The sequence below is a fragment of the Arvicola amphibius genome, chromosome 18 (genome assembly GCF_903992535.2).
Source record: "Arvicola amphibius chromosome 18, mArvAmp1.2, whole genome shotgun sequence".
NCBI lineage: Eukaryota > Metazoa > Chordata > Mammalia > Rodentia > Cricetidae > Arvicola > Arvicola amphibius.
In genome coordinates this window covers 33,123,617-33,143,237 of record NC_052064.1, presented here as the reverse complement: position 1 = coordinate 33,143,237, position 19,621 = coordinate 33,123,617, and the positions used below count along the sequence as shown (strand labels likewise).

At 42.1% G+C, this 19,621-nt stretch overlaps 1 protein-coding gene across 3 annotated transcripts; it reads left to right on the top strand.

The window, feature by feature from the left end:
- Positions 1-1,572: 1,572 nt before the first annotated feature.
- LOC119804002 (signal-regulatory protein beta-1-like) lies at positions 1,573-15,304 on the top strand. Of its 3 annotated transcripts, XM_038315542.1 has the most exons (5): positions 1,573-1,710; positions 7,989-8,342; positions 10,504-10,857; positions 14,969-15,083; positions 15,194-15,304. In XM_038315542.1, exons 1-4 carry the CDS (start codon positions 1,638-1,640, stop codon positions 15,079-15,081), a joined length of 894 nt encoding a protein of 297 aa, XP_038171470.1. In that variant the 5' UTR covers positions 1,573-1,637; the 3' UTR covers positions 15,082-15,083; positions 15,194-15,304. The 3 variants fall into 3 exon arrangements, with proteins under 3 accessions (XP_038171470.1, XP_038171469.1, XP_038171471.1); XM_038315541.1 differs by having other exon boundaries at positions 14,969-15,304; XM_038315543.1 differs by having other exon boundaries at positions 1,590-1,710; positions 8,157-8,342; positions 14,969-15,304.
- The last annotated feature ends 4,317 nt before the right edge of the window (positions 15,305-19,621 follow it).

Genomic DNA, 19,621 nt, shown 5'->3' with positions numbered 1-19,621 from the left:
AGGATGCTGGTCTGGCATCAGGCATTCAGGATGTTGAACTGGCCTCTGATTGGCATAGAAGGCTTTCATCAGAGGTATGGCCTGGAATATGGTGATGAGAAGAGGAGGGACAGACGACATTGTGGTACGTGAGCACAGGTTGAGTAGGAAGAAGTCTTATGTGAGGATCACAATGCTGGCCTGACCTCTGGTGGAGTACAAGACCACCACCAGCAGTGTGGACCAGGATGAGGTGACAAGGAGAGGAGGGGTACTTGGGGTTATTCTGGGTGAACACAGACAAGGAATGGGGGTGTGTGGTTTACCTGGTTTTCAGGGAGCTGACCTGGGCCCTGAAGGGGTGAAAGCCTTCTGCCAGAGTGTGGGCAGGGATAGGGTGATGAAGAGAGGGGGGGCAGTTAGAGTTAATAGCACATAATTTTTGTACAGTTAAGACCATAACCCCAGACTATAAAAACATGCATTAAATATTTTCAAAGTACAAGTGAAAAAACCCACAGATGTGGCTGATAACATAGAATTAAAAGAAAACATAAATCTACAGAATATTGACAGAATAACTCAACTACTTTTTATAAAACATTTCATGAGATGAGGGAATAATTTCTTGTTTAAGATACTGGTCCTATCTTTGGGGAGTTCTGCCTTTCTTCTAGATCTATCTGACATGATGCTGCAGTGAAAATAACATTAAATACTTCTTCACTGGTTATCCCTTCAGATCTTTGCTGAAATTTCATGGCTCTGGATCTCATGTGCATTTCCTGTAGATAGATATTCTTCTAGTATTTCAGAGTTGCTTCTTGAAAAAGAAGCCTACAATTTTAAATGTATATTTGTAAAGCATAAAGTCTTTATAGATATGGTCTGACTGTGTCAGGGTGCAACAGAGCTACCGTTTGCCTGTCACCGTATCAACACTACTATAGACCAATAACTGAATGTTTTGCAACAGCTAAAGCATGGGATGAAGAAACGATAGGTTGCAAATAGCATCCAAGGTTTTAAACTTAAGAGTTTAGCATCCTTTTGATGGGGCAGTGGTGGTACATGTCTTTAATCCCAGCATTAAGGAAGCAAAAACTGTAGATCTCTCAGTTTGAGGCCAGCCTGGTTTACAGAGTGAGTCCCAGGACAGTCGGGACTACAGAGAAAAACACTGTTTATAAAACAAAAAAAGAAAACATCTTTTTCCTGGATCCCAATTAAAGAGTTATTAAGACAAAACATCTTTTTTCCTGGATCTTAATTGAAGAGTTACTAAGACAAAATGTCTTGAGATTAAGTGGATCTAGTATAAATCCATATATATATATATATATGTATGTATATATATGTATATGTATATATGTATATATACGTATATATATATTCTATAAATTCTATAGAAGGAGAAAAGATTACTTTTCCTAAGCATATCTCAGTCCCTCTACAATGATAAATAACTCCTCTATTCCATCGGCCTGCAAGACTGTGTGTCTATTTCAAAATAGCCAGTATGGTTCCTGTTTCAGCACAATACAGTCACACCCTTATGCAAAATAAGATATACCAGATTAGAACCTAGTATCTGCAGATTAGCACCCGGAATCTCACCAGCACAGACACTGAGCTGAGCAAGCTCCTTCACTCCCAACATGCTTGACCTGGACTCCTGGCCTCACACTCCCCACGGTGTCCTGCTGCTGACCCTACTGCTGGGACTCCCAGGTGAGCATGCTCAGGAGTACAACCACATCTCCTGTGTGAAGGGGAAAGTATTGACTCGGGACCCCCAAGGTCAAGTTCTCAGACCCAGTTCTCGGGACAAAGATTTATTTACCCCAGAGGGACAGAGGGTAGGGATAGGAGACTATGACAGGAAACAGAGAAAGAGGGGAAAGGAACCAGGGAAAGGGAGCTGGGATATTTGTCCTGGAGGGACAAAGTACTGCCTCTGGATAGAGAGGAGACAGATGTGGCACATAGGAAAATGTCATTTTATAAAGGAAAAGTAGGAAACCCCGTGTTAGAAAGAGGTGCTTAAGTTTAATTGGGCATGTTAATCAGGGGAGCCCAAGAAGGCTTTTGATTGCTGGATTTTAATACATTGAAAGCAGAACTTTGGAAGTCAGCCTCAGGAAAGGGATTGTCCTTAGGGGACTAGCTTCAGGAATGTAATCTGATGGTTTTTAGCACAGCAGAAAGAACTGGGGAGAAAGTCAATGTCTGTTAAAGCCACATGCTCCAGTGGGCTAGTGTCCCCTTCACTATGAATAGAACTGAAGGGTTCCAGGTAAACAACAGAACTGCCACAGGAGAGAAACTCAGAACATTGTTCATTTTCTAGAGGCTGGAGTATTGCTCTGTGAGTCCATGGGTTCCCACAGGAAACCAGAACCATTCTATCTGGAAATCATTAAAAAATAATTATTATTTTTTCTGATATTACAGCTGACAAATTTATTTTAGTAGAATCTCACTTTAATCCGTGTAACTCTGAGTCCCACCAGAGACAGCATGTCAGTTCCGAAGCGGTTGATGGCCTGTCTCCACACTCGGCACTCCCTGCTCCCTTCCTGAGTCAAGGGCGGTGACATGGTAGAGGGAAGTGTCTGGCAGTGCTCAGCCATCATCCTTCTCACGAAGTTTCCTCATCTGTCCTCCAGTTCCTTCCTCGTGTGACCACAAACTTCTCACCAAGAGCTGCTGCTTTGAGAGGCTGTACTATTATTTTGTCTTACTAGTGCCTGTGTTTTATTGCTAGGGTTGACATGGCATTGTACTACAGACTGGTAATCAATACAATAGACATTCATTTCCTTATAGTTCTGGAGGCTGGAAACCCAGGGTCAAGATGCCCACTAAGGTATTTTCTTCCGTGATGCCTCTGTTGTGAATCGTACCTTCTCCTTCTCTCCACACAGGATCTCACTTCAGAATGTCTTTGTGGATCTTTTGTTTCTTGAAATGAAACCAGTCACATTGGATTAAGATCCACCTTAATTGACTTTTACTCCTTCAAAGACCCTGGTTCAAATATAGTCACATTATGAGGTACTGGGCTATGGCTTTGATATGTAGAGTGTAGGCAGCTCATCTATACCAGGAACTCACACATCCCTGATCTTGTTGATATTCTACAGGGAGCTTTGTTTCCCTTCATCTCATGGTAAGGATTATTGACACTGTGAGTGGTCCCTGCTCCTGATTCTCAAAGGTTGTTTGTCCTCAGTGCCTTCTTTGTTCATGAGAAAAACTTGATGACTTCAGGTCAGGGCTTATCAGCCCTCAGGCTCCACACTTTGGTTAGGGGATCTATTGTGTCATCTGATAATAGAAGTCAAACTTTTAATCTATCCTCACTGTACTCTCACTGCAGCTGATACTAGCAATGATTGATGAGAACTTCTGGTGATTTTAGCACTTTCTGAAACTTTTGTTTTTTATTTTTTCAAATTAATATATAATTACATCTTTTTCCCTAGTCCTATTCTCTAATTCATTGACTCTGTTTCTTTAACTGTTCTCTCTCTCCCTCACTCTCTTTATATGCATATCTCCTATGTATCTCTGTTTTTGTCTCTCTTTCAAACATACACACACAGTCCTAAATATATAAAAACAGTTTGCCCCAGCCCACATACTGTTTCGGGAACAAGGATAACACCAATGCACATGAGAGCATCAAAGGAGAATATTTCACTGGCAGACGTTGTGTGTCCTTGCTGTCTTTCTATTCACATTTCAGCCTTGCTTGCATTACTGCTGTCTCCCTACCATGATCATGTCTTCCTACAGTCTCCAATGCAACAGAATAGCAGGCATACTGATATTTCTTTTTTTTAATATTTATTTATTATGTATACAATATTCTGTCTGTGTTTATGCCTGCAGGCCAGAAAAGGCCACCAGACCTCATTACAGATGGTTGTGAGCCACCATGTGGTTGCTGGGAATTGAATTCAGGACCTCTGGAAGAGCAGCCAGTGCTCTTAACCTCTGAGCCATCTCTACAGCCCCCAGACTGAAATTTCTAAAATGTGGTATTTAGGGCGACTTTGGTTTTTATTGGCTAATTTATCTTAAGAATTTACTTCAGTATTGTGAAGTTGTCTAGTACAAATGTTATACTTGGATTATGAAATATACCCAAAAATTCATGTATTAAAGCCTTTGTTCTCAATTGGATAGCACTGCTATGAGATATGATTGGGTGTTTAAAAGGTAAGGTGGACACGAGCAATATTGTCCCATTATACTCTGTCTTCGTGAGGAGGTTCTGTCTCCCCTGAGACCACAGCAATGGAGCCATTCAGCACTGTGATCCCTGAACTCTCTGAAACATGGAGACAGATGTAATATTATTTCTTTGCACCCTCCAGTATTTTTCAAATCAATAGAAAGATAATTTAGCAAGCCATAATTATCACCAGATCTACATCTATACCTAGAGCTTGATGCAGCTCTGTAATCGGACCAAGCTCCATGACACTATGCAGATACCCAGAGCCAGTGAATGATCCATGACCCAGAAAATCACCTGAGGGATTACTTTTCAATGTCGTGAGCATGAGCACTCGCCACGTCCCAAATACTGTAGGATGTACTCCACTGTTCCACCTCATATGTCAGGCTAATGCTCGTGTCACACTGCCACAGACACAGAAGAAGCAGAAGCACGAACAACCCTGATGGTGATGTCTAGAGCTGTGGTTTGAATTCAGGATGATGGACTGAGGTCATAGGATTAGCCATCACTCTTCCCAGCCACTTTTGTCTACCCGTGAGCTTTAGCTGGTGAAACAGGCACAGGGTCTATGGGTCTCTGCTTCTGTGCTCTTCAGCTTCCTCCTTACATGCAAACAGCTTTCCTTTGAAAATATCATTCACATGGGAAACAAGGTTTCTATTTCTACATAAATTAGCAATTTCAAATGGGTTTGAGTCACATGGGAAGATGCACACTTAGCAAATGACACATACGGGAGAATTTGTTGGGTCCTGACTCTGAGGCAGAGACTGTTAACAAAACGGATCCACTATCCTTCACTTTTACTCTATGTAAAGTCTCTTTTCTCTCTTTGCTGAAACGATTTTCTCCTGCATCGTGTGGCACTTGAGAGGCTTGAGTGTGGCTGTCATTGCTGATCCCCTGGATATACTGAATACTGAGGCTGCACCCCCTGTGGTAGTGTACTGGGATTTCTGTGGACTCACAGATGAGGGTGTAAAGGACTGTCTACCTTCCACAACCCTAACTGGGTGAAGTCAGAAACTCTTCCCTTGCTTAGATAGTACACAGTTACAGCAGCCTGGACTCTAGAGATGGGACAGAGAAGAAGGATGGAGTTTCTCCCAAGCAAAGCTGCTGTGCAGATTCCAGTTCTTCATAACTCAGCTAAAGCCGGGAAGGACTGGATGCCTCTACTAGCTGTGATCATCTTCATCCATGCAAACAGAGTTAACTGAGATTCTCAAATCCACTCTGCAAAGCAGATTCCACAGATGTCAGGATAATTAGTTCCGTTTTCTGTTCTCTCCTCCCAGAAACACAAGGTCCTAGCACTCACTTGATGACCTCCCTCCCTCCCTCCCTCCCCTCCCTCCCTCCCTCCCTCCCTCCCTCCCTCCCTCTCTCTCTCTCTCTCTCTCTCTCTCTCTCTCTCTCTCTCTCTCTCTCTCTCTCTCTCTCATAGTTGGTTGCCTCAAGGAGCAGCTGGCTACTGCTTTATTCTTTGTGAAAGATGAGGTGGGTCCCGGGCACATGACATTGAGTTTTAAATCTCCTCATATTTATCATTTTACTTTTATAGACTCAAATTACTTTTTAAGTAACAAAGACATTATTTCATTTTAGTTTCTACTGTATATATTAGAGCATCATTGCTAATAAGAAATGTTGCAGACGAATGGCTACTATTCATGTGTCGTGTTTAAGCAAGTTTATTGGAAAAGCAAGCCATACATACTGTTTCACAAAGCTGCCCTTTGCTTTTGGCTTCAGTTATCAAGGGAAGCAGATTTTCACATCAGACATTCTTGTGTGAGACCTAGCAGTGCCCCCATCCTTCCTAGCAGCTCCAGGTGTATGGCCTTCCCTAAGGCTATTAATGAGAACCACAAGGTAGAAGATTAGAGTCGCCATTGTCAAAAAGCCTAAGTATAAGTTGGGAGCTCGGGATGCTTTATGAGATTTTAAAATTCAGAGTACAGTCAGAGTTGTATTGTCTTCTAAACTAGGCCTTATTCTCTGGGATTCTTTATTTCAACACAAGGGAAACCCATTAGCATTTCCTGAAGGACAGGTATTAATATCTTCAAACATATATCATTGTAATAAACACAGATTTTTAACTACAAAGAGCCTGTTTTCTCTCTTGTGTTGGTCCCACAGTTTTGCATTGTGTGGAATCCTGGGTTTTACTTACATTCTGGATGTGTTTTCTCTTTTAGAACTGTGACTGCACACACTGTCTCATGGCCTCCTGGATGCTAACACTTCTGATAAGAGCTGTGATCCTATCATTTAGCAGATGAGATGAGTCATGCTCCATCCAGCAGCACTCAGCATTCTCTTTCTGCTCTGCTTTTGTCTGTTGGATTCTAGCGTCTGCTGGTGTGTGTCTCTGAGTTTATCTCACACTGAATTAGGTCAGTTGTTGGATTTATAGTTCTTATATTTTAATAAACCAGGAAAGTTTTAGTCAACAGTTATTTTCCAATAATCTTGTCACTACACTCCGAATACTTAAATTTTTTCCTCTTTATTGTACATCTGCCCCTGCAGCGCTGCCTAAGTAATTTTATAGTACACATTTCCATGATTTTAGATATTTTTTGTAACCTGCTAAATCATCTGTGAAGCCTGTCCATTGGAATAATAAATTTTATACCCCTCAACTTCTCATTATCATTTGGTTCCTTCTCACAGTTTCTTTCCATTTGATGTTATACTTTGCTATTCAGACTCTTCGCTTTCTTCAGTACTTTTCCTTATCCTTTTTCTCTTTCCATATCTCAAAAAAATGTTGCACAGTCTTGGTCCAGTAGTATAGGACAGTGCAGGACAATGCAGTCCTACAAGATCACCAAAGTCCAGGCAAGAAGGGGCAGAAGTGTCAGCTATGGGGCTGAGTAAATAGGGTGCTGTGATGGGAAAACAGGTGACCGGAAAGAGTGTTCCCAGGTGAGCACACCATGTGCAAGGGAACAAACAGGGCCTCCTGGAGGGTGGGGCACTGTGACCCCTGGTAGCGGCCATGTCACACCAAACTAGAACTTCTGACCTCCAAAGCGTGAAATAAAACGTTTCTGTCGTGTCAAACCATTACCTTTGTAGGAATCTGTTATGTAACCCTTGAAGTTAATATAACACTGGGGCCAGAGGGAGATGGTTTGGGGCTTAAGACCACTTGCAATTCTTCCATGGGACCCAGGTTTAAGTCTGAGCACCCACATGGTGACTTTTAACTATGTATGACTTCAGTTCCTAGGTCTGTGACACCAAACTGGTAACTTAAACTGGGGCTTTATTTCTCTAATTAATGTGCATGTTATTGCATGTTGTGAAATATCTACAGCATTATCACTGCACCTGGTAAAGCAACTTCGACTTGGGGACCTGACCTAGAATCTGGTAATCAAATGTACATCTCACCAACTATACCTCACACTTAACATTTACATCACTGGTCTCAAAAGAGTCATGTAATCACATCCAATACTATTGTATAAGAAGTGTAACATGCCATGTGCACAGAAAATGAAAACCAAGCTGATACTGGCATGAGAATCTCAAACAGAATTGGGGCTACATGGAAATACTGCCAAAGACTCAGTGTCTCTGTGACTCATTTCCTCGTCTGTTACATTTGTTTGCTAAGAGGCCCAAGTGAGGGAACTGTGATCGCCTCGTGCTGAGGTCCAGGAAGTAGCAGTATTTGATGACAAACTAGCGGAGCCTGTGGGTTCTCATCATGATGAGCACTAACTGATGTTTCCTGCAGGAGCAGCTACACAGGACCTGAAGGTGATTCAGTCTGAGAAAGCAGTTTCTGTCCGTGCTGGAGAGTCACCCATTCTGAACTGCACTGTGACCTCCCGGCTACCTGTGGGGCCCATGAAGTGGTTCAGGGGCACAGGACAGAGTCAGCAACTAATATATGATTTCACAGGAGAGAAGTTTCCCAGAGTCACAAATGTTACAGATGTCACAAAGAGAAACAACCTGGACTTTTCCATCCGCATCAGTAATGTGATACCTGCTGACACTGGTACCTACTACTGTGTGAAGTTTCAGAAGGAAGCAGACTCTGACAAGGAGTTTCTGTCTGGGGGAGGCACCGTGCTGTATGTCCTTGGTAAGTACTGCATTGTCCTTCCTTGTCCCTCATGCCTCCAGGAGGTCAAAATGTGTCCAAGATTCTGTGATCAACAATGAAGACGCAAGCCTGTAAGTGACCCTCATGCTCATAGGAAGCTGAGGAGAGGACATGCTATGGGCTAGCGGTGCCATTTCTGGTAAATGGGGGTGAACCCATACCCTTGTCTGCCTCACAACACCTACCCTTCGCAATCCGTCCCCGTCTAGTGGCTACATAAAGACAGCCGATGCCTTGTTCAGTGAAGGGACAAACCTGGCCTACCGCCTCCAGAGTGCATTACCTCACCCAAGTAAGTCTTCTCTTTCTGCCAGACAACCTGGGCCTAGTGTATGCCAGGTTCCATTCTAGATGTCAAACAGATGCAGGCAAGCATGAGCTCTTTACCCGAGATGTGAGTCTCCTCCCTCCCAAGAGGAAAAGCAAATCAAAGCAAAAAGTGACAGCCCAGGGCACAGTATGGTTTTCTTACTTGTTCTGTGTCCACAGCATACTTGGATCCATTGGTATGTGCCCACATTCACTGTGGAATCTCTCACCCCTAGTTTACATCTTTGTCTTGGGTCTCTCTGGAAACATTTTGCATCCTACTTGCACAGGCACTGGAGGTTCTGGGCAATGTAGAATAAGTCCTGGACTTGGTCTCCATGTAGATGATCTCCAATCACCAATGTAGGCGTCAAGACATTCACTTTGAACTTTGAGACAGAGGCCTGAAGTCTTATTTCTTCGTCTTGATTCTGGCTATGTTATAGCAGGAATTATAGTCAGATTACCCAGTGCATTCCTATTTGAGATGTGAACCCAGTTTGCCAGTGCCCTGCCCATGACCACACAGTCAGCTGATTCTGGGATCTGGACTTGAAAGCACATCTGACTTCAGGCTAGGTTCTTGCAGTCCAAGCAAGAAACACCATCTCCACTTAGCAACCTGGTACATATGGGATGCTGAGTCATAATTTCTCAAGCTCGACCATAATTTCCATTCGCCATCAGCTCACCAGGGTTTTGAGATGCTCCTCACACTGGATGCTAAGTGTAGTGGTGGGAGAGTCACACCAATGAAGCCATCACTCCTATCAGAACTGTGCCCTGTGTAAACAAAGCATCACAGTCCAGCAGCTAGAGATGAACTGATAAAGATTCTAGATCATGTATGCTTCATTTGTTTCAATTCATTGCCAGGTGATAAGAGAGAGTGTCCCCGGGTGACCACATCATTTGCAAGGGAACAAACAGGGCCTCCTGGAGGGTGGGGCACTGCGACCCCTTGGTAGCAGACATATTACACCAAACTAGAACTTTTTACCTCCAAAGCGTGAAATAAAACGTTTCTGTCGTGTCAAACCATTACCTTTGTAGGAATCTGTTATGTCATCCTTGAAGTTAATATAACATTGGGGCCAAAGAGAGATGGTTCGGGGGTTAAGACCATTTGCAATTCTTCCATGGGACCCAGGTTTAAGTCTGAGCACCCACATGGTGACTTATAACTATGTATGACTTCAGTTCCAAGGTCTGTGACTCCCTCTTCTAGATTCCTTGACCACAAGACTTGTGTTTGGTGCATAGACATACGTGGAAGAAAAACAGCAATACACATAAAATTGATTAATTAATGTGATAGTACATATTTTTAAAACTGGTAACTTAAACCGGTGATTTATTTCTCTAATTAATGTGAATGTTATTGCATGTTGGGAAATATCTATGGCATTTTCACCCCACCTGCTAAAGCAACCCCCCTGACTTGGGGCCTCACCTAGAATCTGGTAATCAAATGTATATCTCACTAATTATATCTCACACTTAACATTTATGTCCCAATGGTCTCAAAGAATCATATAATCATATCCAATACTATTATATAAGTGTAACATGCCATGTACACAGAAAATGAAAACCAAGCTGATACTGGCATGAGAATCTCAAACAGAATTGGGGTTTCATGAAAATACTGCTAAAGACTCAGCGTCTCTGTGACTCATTTCCTCATCTGTTACATTTGTTTGCTAAGAGGCCCAAGTGAGGGAACTGTGATCGCCTCGTGCTGAGGTCCAGGAAGTAGCAGTATTTGATGACAAACTAGAGGAGCCTGTGGGTTCTCATCATGATGAGCACTAACTGATGTTTCCTGCAGGAGCAGCTACACAGGACCTGAAGGTGATTCAGCCTGAGACATCAGTTTCTGTCTCTGCTGGAGAGTCAGCCACTCTGAACTGCACTGTGACCTCCCACCGACCTCTGGGGCCCATGAAGTGGTTCAAGGGCACAGGACAGAGTCGGCAACTAATATATAGTTTCACAGGAGATAAGTTTCCCAGAGTCACAAATGTTACAGATGTCACAAAGAGAAACAACCTGGACCTTTCCATCCGCATCAGCAATGTCACAGCTGCTGACACTGGTACCTACTACTGTGTGAAGTTTCAGAAGGAAGCAGACTCTGACAAGGAGTTTCTGTCTGGGGGAGGCACCGTGCTGTATGTCCTTGGTAAGTACTGCATTGTCCTTCCTTGTCCCTCATACCTCCAGGAGGTCAAAATGTGTCCAAGATTCTGTGATCAACAATGAAGACGCAAGCCTGTAAGTGACCCTCATGCTCATAGGAAGCTGAGGAGAGGACATGCTATGGGCTAGCGGTGCCATTTCTGGTAAATGGGGGTGAACCCATACCCTTGTCTGCCTCACAACACCTACCCTTCGCAATCCGTCCCCGTCTAGTGGCTACATAAAGACAGCCGATGCCTTGTTCAGTGAAGGGACAAACCTGGCCTACCGCCTCCAGAGTGCATTACCTCACCCAAGTAAGTCTCCTCTTTCTGCCAGACAACCTGGGCCTAGTGTATGCCAGGTTCCATTCTAGATGTCAAACAGATACAGGCAAGCATGAGCTCTTTACCGGAGACTCCTCCCTCCCAAGAGGAAAAGCAAATCAAAGCAAAAAGTGACAGCCCAGGGCACAGTATGGTTTTCTTACTTGTTCTGTGTCCACAGCATACTTGGATCCATTGGTATGTGCCCACATTCACTGTGGAATCTCTCACCTTTGGTTTACATCTTTACCTTGGGTCTCTGGAAACATTTTCTATCCTACTTGCACAAGCACTGGAGGTCTGTGCAATGTAGATCTAAGTCCTGGACTTGGTCTCCATGTAGATGATCTCCAATCACCAATGTAAGCATCAGGACATTCACTTTGAACTTTGAGACAGAGGCCTGAAGTCTTATTTCTTGGTTTTGATTCTGGCGATTTTACAGCAGGAAGTATAGTCAGATTATCCAGTGCAATCCTGTTTGAGATGTGCTGTAGGAAGGAGCGGCAGAGGCTGCGTCCCACCACCCGGCTAGCTTTATACCTGAAATAATTACACGGAAACTGTATTCTTTTAAACACTGCCTGGCCCATTAGTTTCAGCCTCTTATTGACTAATTAACCCATATTTAGTGATCCGTGTAGCACCACGAGGTGGTCGCTTACCAGGAGAGATCTTAACCTGCGTCCATCTCAGAGAGGAGAGGCATGGCGACTCACTATAGCGACTGCCTGAAGTGTCTGTCCCACTGCCTTCTACCCAGCATTCTGTTCTGTTTACTCCGCCTACCTAATTTTCTGTCCTATTGGGCCAAGCAGTTTATTTATTAATTAACCAATGAAAGTCCTCCATCAATGTGAACCCAGTTTGCCAATGTCCTGTCCATGACCACACAGCCAGCTGATTCTGGGATCTGGACTTGAAAGCACATCTGACTTCAGGCTAGGTTCTTGCAGTCCAAGCAAGAAACACCATCTCCACTTAGCAACCTGGTACATATGGGATGCTGAGTCATAATTTCTCAAGCTCGCCCATAATTTCCATTCACCATCAGCTCACCAGGGTTTTGAGATGCTCCTCACACTGGATGCTAAGTGTAGTGGTGGGAGAGTCACACCAATGAAGCCATCACTCCTATCAGAACTGTGCCCTGTGTAAACAAAGCGTCACAGCCCAGCAGCTAGAGATGAACTGATAAAGATTCCAGATCATGAATGCTTCCTTTGTTTCAATTCATTGCCGCTAAAGCAATGCTACAGTGGAGGAACTTGTATAGCCACAGACTGGGGAAAAGGCCCATGCCCTCTAGAGGAGGCTTGCTGCATTTGAAGGTGAATTAGTTTATAAGAATGTTACCATTTTCCTACCTGGGTGTGGTATAGAAGTCTTCTCAGAACCCCCAACAGAGAGAAACAAGAATAGTCACTTTATCCTGACACTATAGATGCCATAAATAAAGACACTAATGTATAGGTAATGCCATGCCTGGACAACCCCAACCAGCAAGTGGCTCAGTCAATGTATAATCCATAGACTTCCACTGATTCTAGATTTATCTGGCATGTCATTGCCCTCAGGGCTCCCTTGATGGGAAAGTAGATGGAAAGAGGGAAATGAAATAGCAGTGTGCTGTGTGCTTTGTGTCCGTAATTTTGTTTTCTACCTAAACATGTCCTCTAGGGGAGAGGTCACTTCTTCCCTTTAGAGAAGAAAACACTGAGGTTCAAAGAGGTCTCATGAGTGGTGAGCAGGTAAGAAAGAGTCGTTTGACTAAATCACCCTGCCTCATAAAGTAACACAGCATACATGGCATTCCTCCTACATAGCTTATTCTCTCTAACTGCAAAAGCATAGTCCATAGCTGCCTCTTGTGTCCTGTCTTGAAAATGTGGTCTATCCATGAAATAAGGAGAAAAGCAGGCTCTATAGGAGCCTCTTGGAAAAGAGCCTCCTTTCTGGAGTTACCTGGAATGGGGATTTGGGCTAGAATTCCTCAAGTTAGCTTCTTAGAGAAGAGTCAGAGTCAGAATTTCAGAAATGGGGACAGTTATTTTGTTGTGGTAAATGACCTCTGAGACACACCAGGAAAGAGGGACAGAGTCCCTGTTCCAGCCGCAGTGTCCTCAGTGTGGCATGGTGATGATCACAGATCCTTTAGAGGGAGATGCTGGGCCCTCTGTATATCACATGGCAAAGCAGCACCCCAGAATCCACATGGCATCATCGTTGTACAACTTGGATAACTTACTGGATTTGAATGACAGTTTCCCCTTTTGGAGAACATGGGTACCTTTTCCAGGTTGCTATGACTACCCAGAGAATTACTGAGAAACTAGCATCAGGAGGTCATGTCACCACTTCCTGTGATGACAACAGCCATGGTCCATGGTCAATGTTATGGACACATCCTAGATGGCCGTATCAGGGACATTCCAGGGCAGCTATGTGGTCTGCAGGGGAGAGGACGGAGACAGTGTCTGCATAGGCATCCCAATATGCATCCCAGCACTCTCCTCTCTCATGTGTGCCCAGGGCAAACCTCCCTAGGGGGGACTCACTGCTCCACAGTATACAGACCTGCTATACTGAAGGAGTGAAATCAACCCTCCACAGGGGGCTCACTTCACAGACTCTCCCTGCTAGCACAGTATATAGGCCTGCTATACTGAAGGAGTGAAGTAACACATTTAGAGAAACTTCTGACTTGTGGGAAATGTCTCATCAATGTGAGCTTTGTTACTCAGGAGTCATGTGACCTTGGATTCTTACTTTCCCTCTGCAGGCCTTAGTTATCAATTAAGTTGGGGGTAGGGGGTTGGTGATTCTCAACCAGGTTTCTCTTTTCTCTTTGGAATAATTTGGGAAACAGAGATAAATCTAAGATCCATGTTTCTTTATTTGATCTCATATGGGTTTCGGCATCTGAAATATTAAATGTTTCCAGAATGTTCTAATATGAAGCTTGGGCTTAAAATATCCTCAAATACATTTATGAAACAACAGGAGATATTTGTGATTATTCCATTGGTATACCTGTTACATCACCAAGATGAGGCAGGACCATCCCTTATGCTTCAGAATAGCAGTGCCCACTGTCCTGCACACAATACCCTAGAGACCAAGTAATTGGTATTTCTTATGAATATTTCTCTTATGAGAAATGCCTGGGACATTTCTCAGGGAGGAGACCCCAGGGTCCCCAAGATCCAACCAAGGCAGAACACTGTTCAAATCCAGTCTCAGGACACAACTCTCATATATTGCACAGGGCTACAGAGGAACAATTTCTAAGGTCTGACATTTCTCTCTTTCACTGAGAACTCTACCTTAATGGCACAGTATGTTGCTGAGCTCTGCCCTTCAACCTTCTCATGGTCATCTGCTCTCTATAATTAGCCCCTCTGGAGGAAGTGCTTGCAGTCCTGAATGTGCTGTAAAAGCCACTGGCCAACTTAGTAATAAGATCACTAAGAAAGAGGAGGATGTCGGGAACAGAACACTGTTTCTCAGCCTGTGGTCCACGACCCGTCTGCTGGTTGAACAGAACTTTCACAGCAGACTCATTTCAGATATTTATATTATGATTTATAAAAGTAGTGAAATTAAAGTTATGAAGCAATAACAAAAATAATTTCATGGTTGATGGTCACCACCACATGAGGAATAAAGGGTTGCACCATTAGGAAGGTAAGGGATAGGGCTTGGGTGCATAAATAACCCAGGTAAAGATCTCTCATGATAAACTCCTTATGTCCTCTCTAATGGTTCCTCCTACCACTTGATTTCCAGAACTGAAGACATCAGATACTGCTGAAATCCTTGTAGCTGTGTTCCTTGTACCCAAAATGCTACTGGTAATTGGTGCTTCTGCCATCTACGCATACAAGAAGCAGAAGGCCTGACTGTAAGTTAGGAGGGATAGAGGGGGTGTTAGTTACTATCTCTTGACGTGACAACATAGCACGATGAAAATAACTTATAGAATAAAGGGTTTCTATGGTCTTACTGTTCCAGCGGCATGAGTCCATCAAGCCTGAGAAGCATGGAAGCAGATCAGGGAGTTGTGAGCTCACATCCTCGTGGAGAGCATGAAACATAGAAAATAAAAATAAACTGGAAGTGTGACAAGTCTTTTTAATATCACAGCTCACATCCTTAACATACTTTCTATGGAAGGGCTGCACGGCCTAAACCTCACCAAAAAGTAACAGTGATTGAAAAACAAATATATATGTATATACATATATATATATGTATGTATATATATACTAGAATATAGAGATTATTTCTTTTTTGAGGGAAATTTTAACAACGTATTTACTAATAGTACATTTTAAGCTCCCCTGTGTGCAAGATTATATTCCAATAGATTTATTTACATGAACTCTTTTAATTTGTATCATTCTGCTATTTTTCCTGAATGGTAATCTTGAAGTTATATATATATATATATATATATATATATATATATATATATATATATATATATATTACTATCTATCTCAAGCTCATATGCACTTGGCTTTGAAATATAGTTTATATTTTATTATTTTTAATTGGGCTACATATATATACCCTATTCCCTTTTTTTCCTCCTCTCTCTCCTTCTGCTGTCCCCCTCTGACCCTCATGCTCCCAGTTGACTTAGGAGATCTTGTCTTTTTTTCTTCCTAGTCAGATCCATGTATTTCTCTCTTAGGGTTTCCTTCAAGGTTGGGATTGTAGGCTTGTTGTATTCTTTGCTTTGTGTCTAAAAGCAACTTATAAGTACATATTATAATTGTCTTTCTAGGTCTGGATTACCTCACTCAGTATGTTTTTTTTTCTAGTTCCATCCATTTTTCTGAAAAGTTCAAGATGTCATTTTTTTAACACTTGAGTAGTAGTCCATTGTCTGTTTTTCTGCCATTACCAAGTGGTTTTCATTACTGTAGCTCTCTATTAAAGTTTGAAGTCAGTGATGGTGATGCCTCCAGAAGTTACTTTATTATACTGGATTGTTTTGGCTATCCTGGGTTTTTGTTTTTCTATATGAAGTAGATTAATGTTTTTGAGGTATGAAGATCTTGTCATACAGGTCTTTCACTTGTTTTGTTAAAGTTACCCCAAGATACTTTGTCATTTGTGGCTATTGTAAAAGATGATGTTTCTCTGATTTCTCTCTCAGACCACTTGTCATCTCTATATAGGAGGGATACTGATTTTTTTTAAATTAATCTTGTATCCTGCTACATTACCGAAGATATTTTCCTTCGGTAGGGAGTTCTCTAGTGTTTTTTGGGGTCACTTATGTATACTATAATATCATCAGCACACAGTGAAAGTTTGACTTTTTCTTTTCCAATTTGAATTCCCTTGATCTTCAATTTTTGTCTTACTGCTCTAGCTATAAGCTATAACTTAAAGTACTATACTGAACAGATATGGAGAGAGTCCTTTCTTGTTCCTGATTTCAGTGGGTTCACTTTGAGTTTCTTGCCATTTAGTTTGAGGTTGGCTGTTGTTTTTCTGTATATTGCCTTTATTATGTTTAGATATGTTCCTTGTATCCTTTCTTGTATTTCCTTCTAGTACATTTTGTAGGGCTGGATTTGTGGATAGGTATTGATTAAATCTGGTCTCATCATGGAATATATTGTCTTCATCTTTGTTGAATGCAAGCTTTGCTGGATGGCATTCATGGTCTCTTAGCCTAACCTTCTGAGTTCCATTGTTTCTATTGAGCAGTTGGGTGTAATTCTGATAGGTCTGCCTTTATATGTTACTTGGCTTTTTTTTCTTTGTAGCTCTTAATATTCTTTCTTTATTCTGTATTTTTAGTGTTTTGATTATGAGGTGAGTGGACTTTCTTTTTTGGTTCAGTCTATTTGGTGTTCTTTAAGCTTCTTGCATTTTCATAGGTATGACCTTTTTTTTAGGTTAGGAAAGCTTTCTCCTATGACTTTTTGGAATGTATTTTCTGTGCCTTTGAGCTGAATTTTCTTCAATTCCTATTATTTTTAGGTTTGGTCATTTTATGGTGTCCCATATTTCCTGGATATTTTGTATTAAGAATTTGTTGGATTTAGCATTTTTCTTTGACTGATGAATCTATTTCCTCTATCATGTCTTCAAGGCCTAAGATTCTCTATCTCTTGTATTCTGTTGTTTATGCTTACATTTGTAGTTCCTGATCATTTACTCAAATTTTCTATCTCCATATTTCCTTTAGTTTGTGTTTATTTTTTATTGACTCTATTTCAGTTTTCAAGTCAGGAACTATTTCTTTCACTTGTTTGAGTGCTTTTTCTTGGTTTTCTTTAAGGAATTTGTTGATTTCTTCCAATTTTTTGTTTGTCTTTTCCTCCATTTCTTTAATTTTTATTTCCTCTTTAAAGACCTCAATCACCTTCATAAAGTTATTTTTAAGGTTATTTTCTTCTGCTTCATCTGCATTGGGATGATCAGGCCTTGCTGTTGTAGAACCACTAGTGCCCGGTGGTGTTGTCTTGCTTTTTATGTTATTGAGTGTATTTTTACCCTGTTGTCTACACATCTCTTCCTCCAATCAGAATATGTAGAGTCTGTGTTTCAGGGGGTCCATTTTCTCCAATTGGTGTAGTTGGGGGCTGTGGCTCTGTTGATTACTTCTTCCGGTGTAGGCAGAGGAAAGTGTTTGGTCATTCATTGCTCCTCCAGGTGCCCATGGGCCTGAGGCTCAGATGATCATACCTCCTGGTGTTGGCAGGGTTGAAACTGAAGCTCCAGTGGTCAGATAATGTCTGGAGGCCACTGCTACCATCATGGCCCGCTGCATTGCTGATCCTGCTTTTCTTCCCAGTGGTCTGTCCCAGTTCAACACACTACTGATCCTGCTTCTACTCCCAGCAGCCTGGCCTGGCCCTCTGTGCTGTTTATGCTTCTCCTCCCAGCCGTCTGGCCTGGCCCTCTGTGCTACTGCTCATGTTTCTCCTCCCAGACATCCGGCCTGGACTGGCCTGTTGCATTGCTGCTTATACTTCTCCTCCCAGTATCCTAGCCTGGCTCAGTTAGCTGTTTCTCACGCTTCTCCTTCCTGTGGTCTGGCCTTGTCCAGCCTGTCACATTACTGCTTAAGCATTTCCTCTCAGCAGGCTGGTATGGCCACCCTCACTACTGCTCACCTTCTCCTCCCAGTGGTCTGTGAGAATATTTTTTATTCAAAGCACCAGGGGAACTTTAATAGCTCAGAGCTACGATGCTTCCGTTATTGGATAATATTTTTGGGGTTCTTAATCTCATTAATAAAAAAGTTTAAAAATGTACTCAAGTGAAAGTCCAAAGATAATCTGTTCAAGTTATGAGGGAATATTTCAAGCTCATGCAAGTATGCAACTCAGCAATCACACAGAGGAGGACAATGGAGGGGTAAAGGGAAAATATACTCATGCTGTTTAAGCAGGTATGGAGGTCAAACATATGATAAACAAACTGCCACATGGTGAAAGGGGGCATTTCTAGAAAAAGTAACGGAGCCTAAAGTATCAGAAAAGTTATACTTAGATTCAGCAAGTGTCCAAAATCCAAATGAAAGAGACAGAAAAAAAGAAAAAGGAAAAGTCTGATCTGGCCACTCTGGGGGAGACAGACCCAACTGAAACTCAGCGTAGCATGCAGGAACTACACTGGGTAGGGAGGATTCTAGGAAGGAAATGGATAGTATATCAATTAATGAGAAAAAGATTAGACACAGAGTCCTACTACATAGCCTTGACAGTCCTGTATATTGCTATGTAGGCAAGGCTCATTAAGCTCTCCTTGCCTCTGCCTCCAGAGTCCAGGGATTGGATGTGTGCTGCATCATCATGCCTCTCTAGGAAAAATTATTCTCCCTATCCCTTTAGTGTGGCTTTAGAGGGTCCTAAGCCTAGGTGATGGACCCTGTCCACCTAGAACACTGGGTCTCCACAAAGGCCACAGTTTCTGTTCATTTAATCATGAGCTTTCTTTAATGGGCCTTTGTAGCTACTCTAAATTAAAACCCTAAAACCATTTAGGAATGAGATAAGGATCAGAGCCTCCCAACACTGCAGCTTTCTCTGGCTTTGGAAAGAACAAGGTGCCCCAAGGCCATTTTGGGCTTCTAGACAAAAAAGAAACTAGTTTTTTAAAGTTATTTATTAAATGTTCTTTTCATCACATTTCCAAAAGTAAAAATGTGGTACTTAAATACATTTCCACAAGGTCCAAAGCATATAACTTCAAGTATGTGGAATACTTCATGCCTATAAACACTTGAAATTGTATGGCTATTATTTGCTAGCTTACTTTAATATACCATCAGATTTTCTTAATTCTACTAATTTATTGATGAATAAATTCTGAAATAAAAAGAATTTAGAAAAGTCTGTCCTAAGAGTAAATGTCTCCCTTCCACCTATAATTTTGTTTTTTATTGCTTTATAAATAATACCATTCAAAATA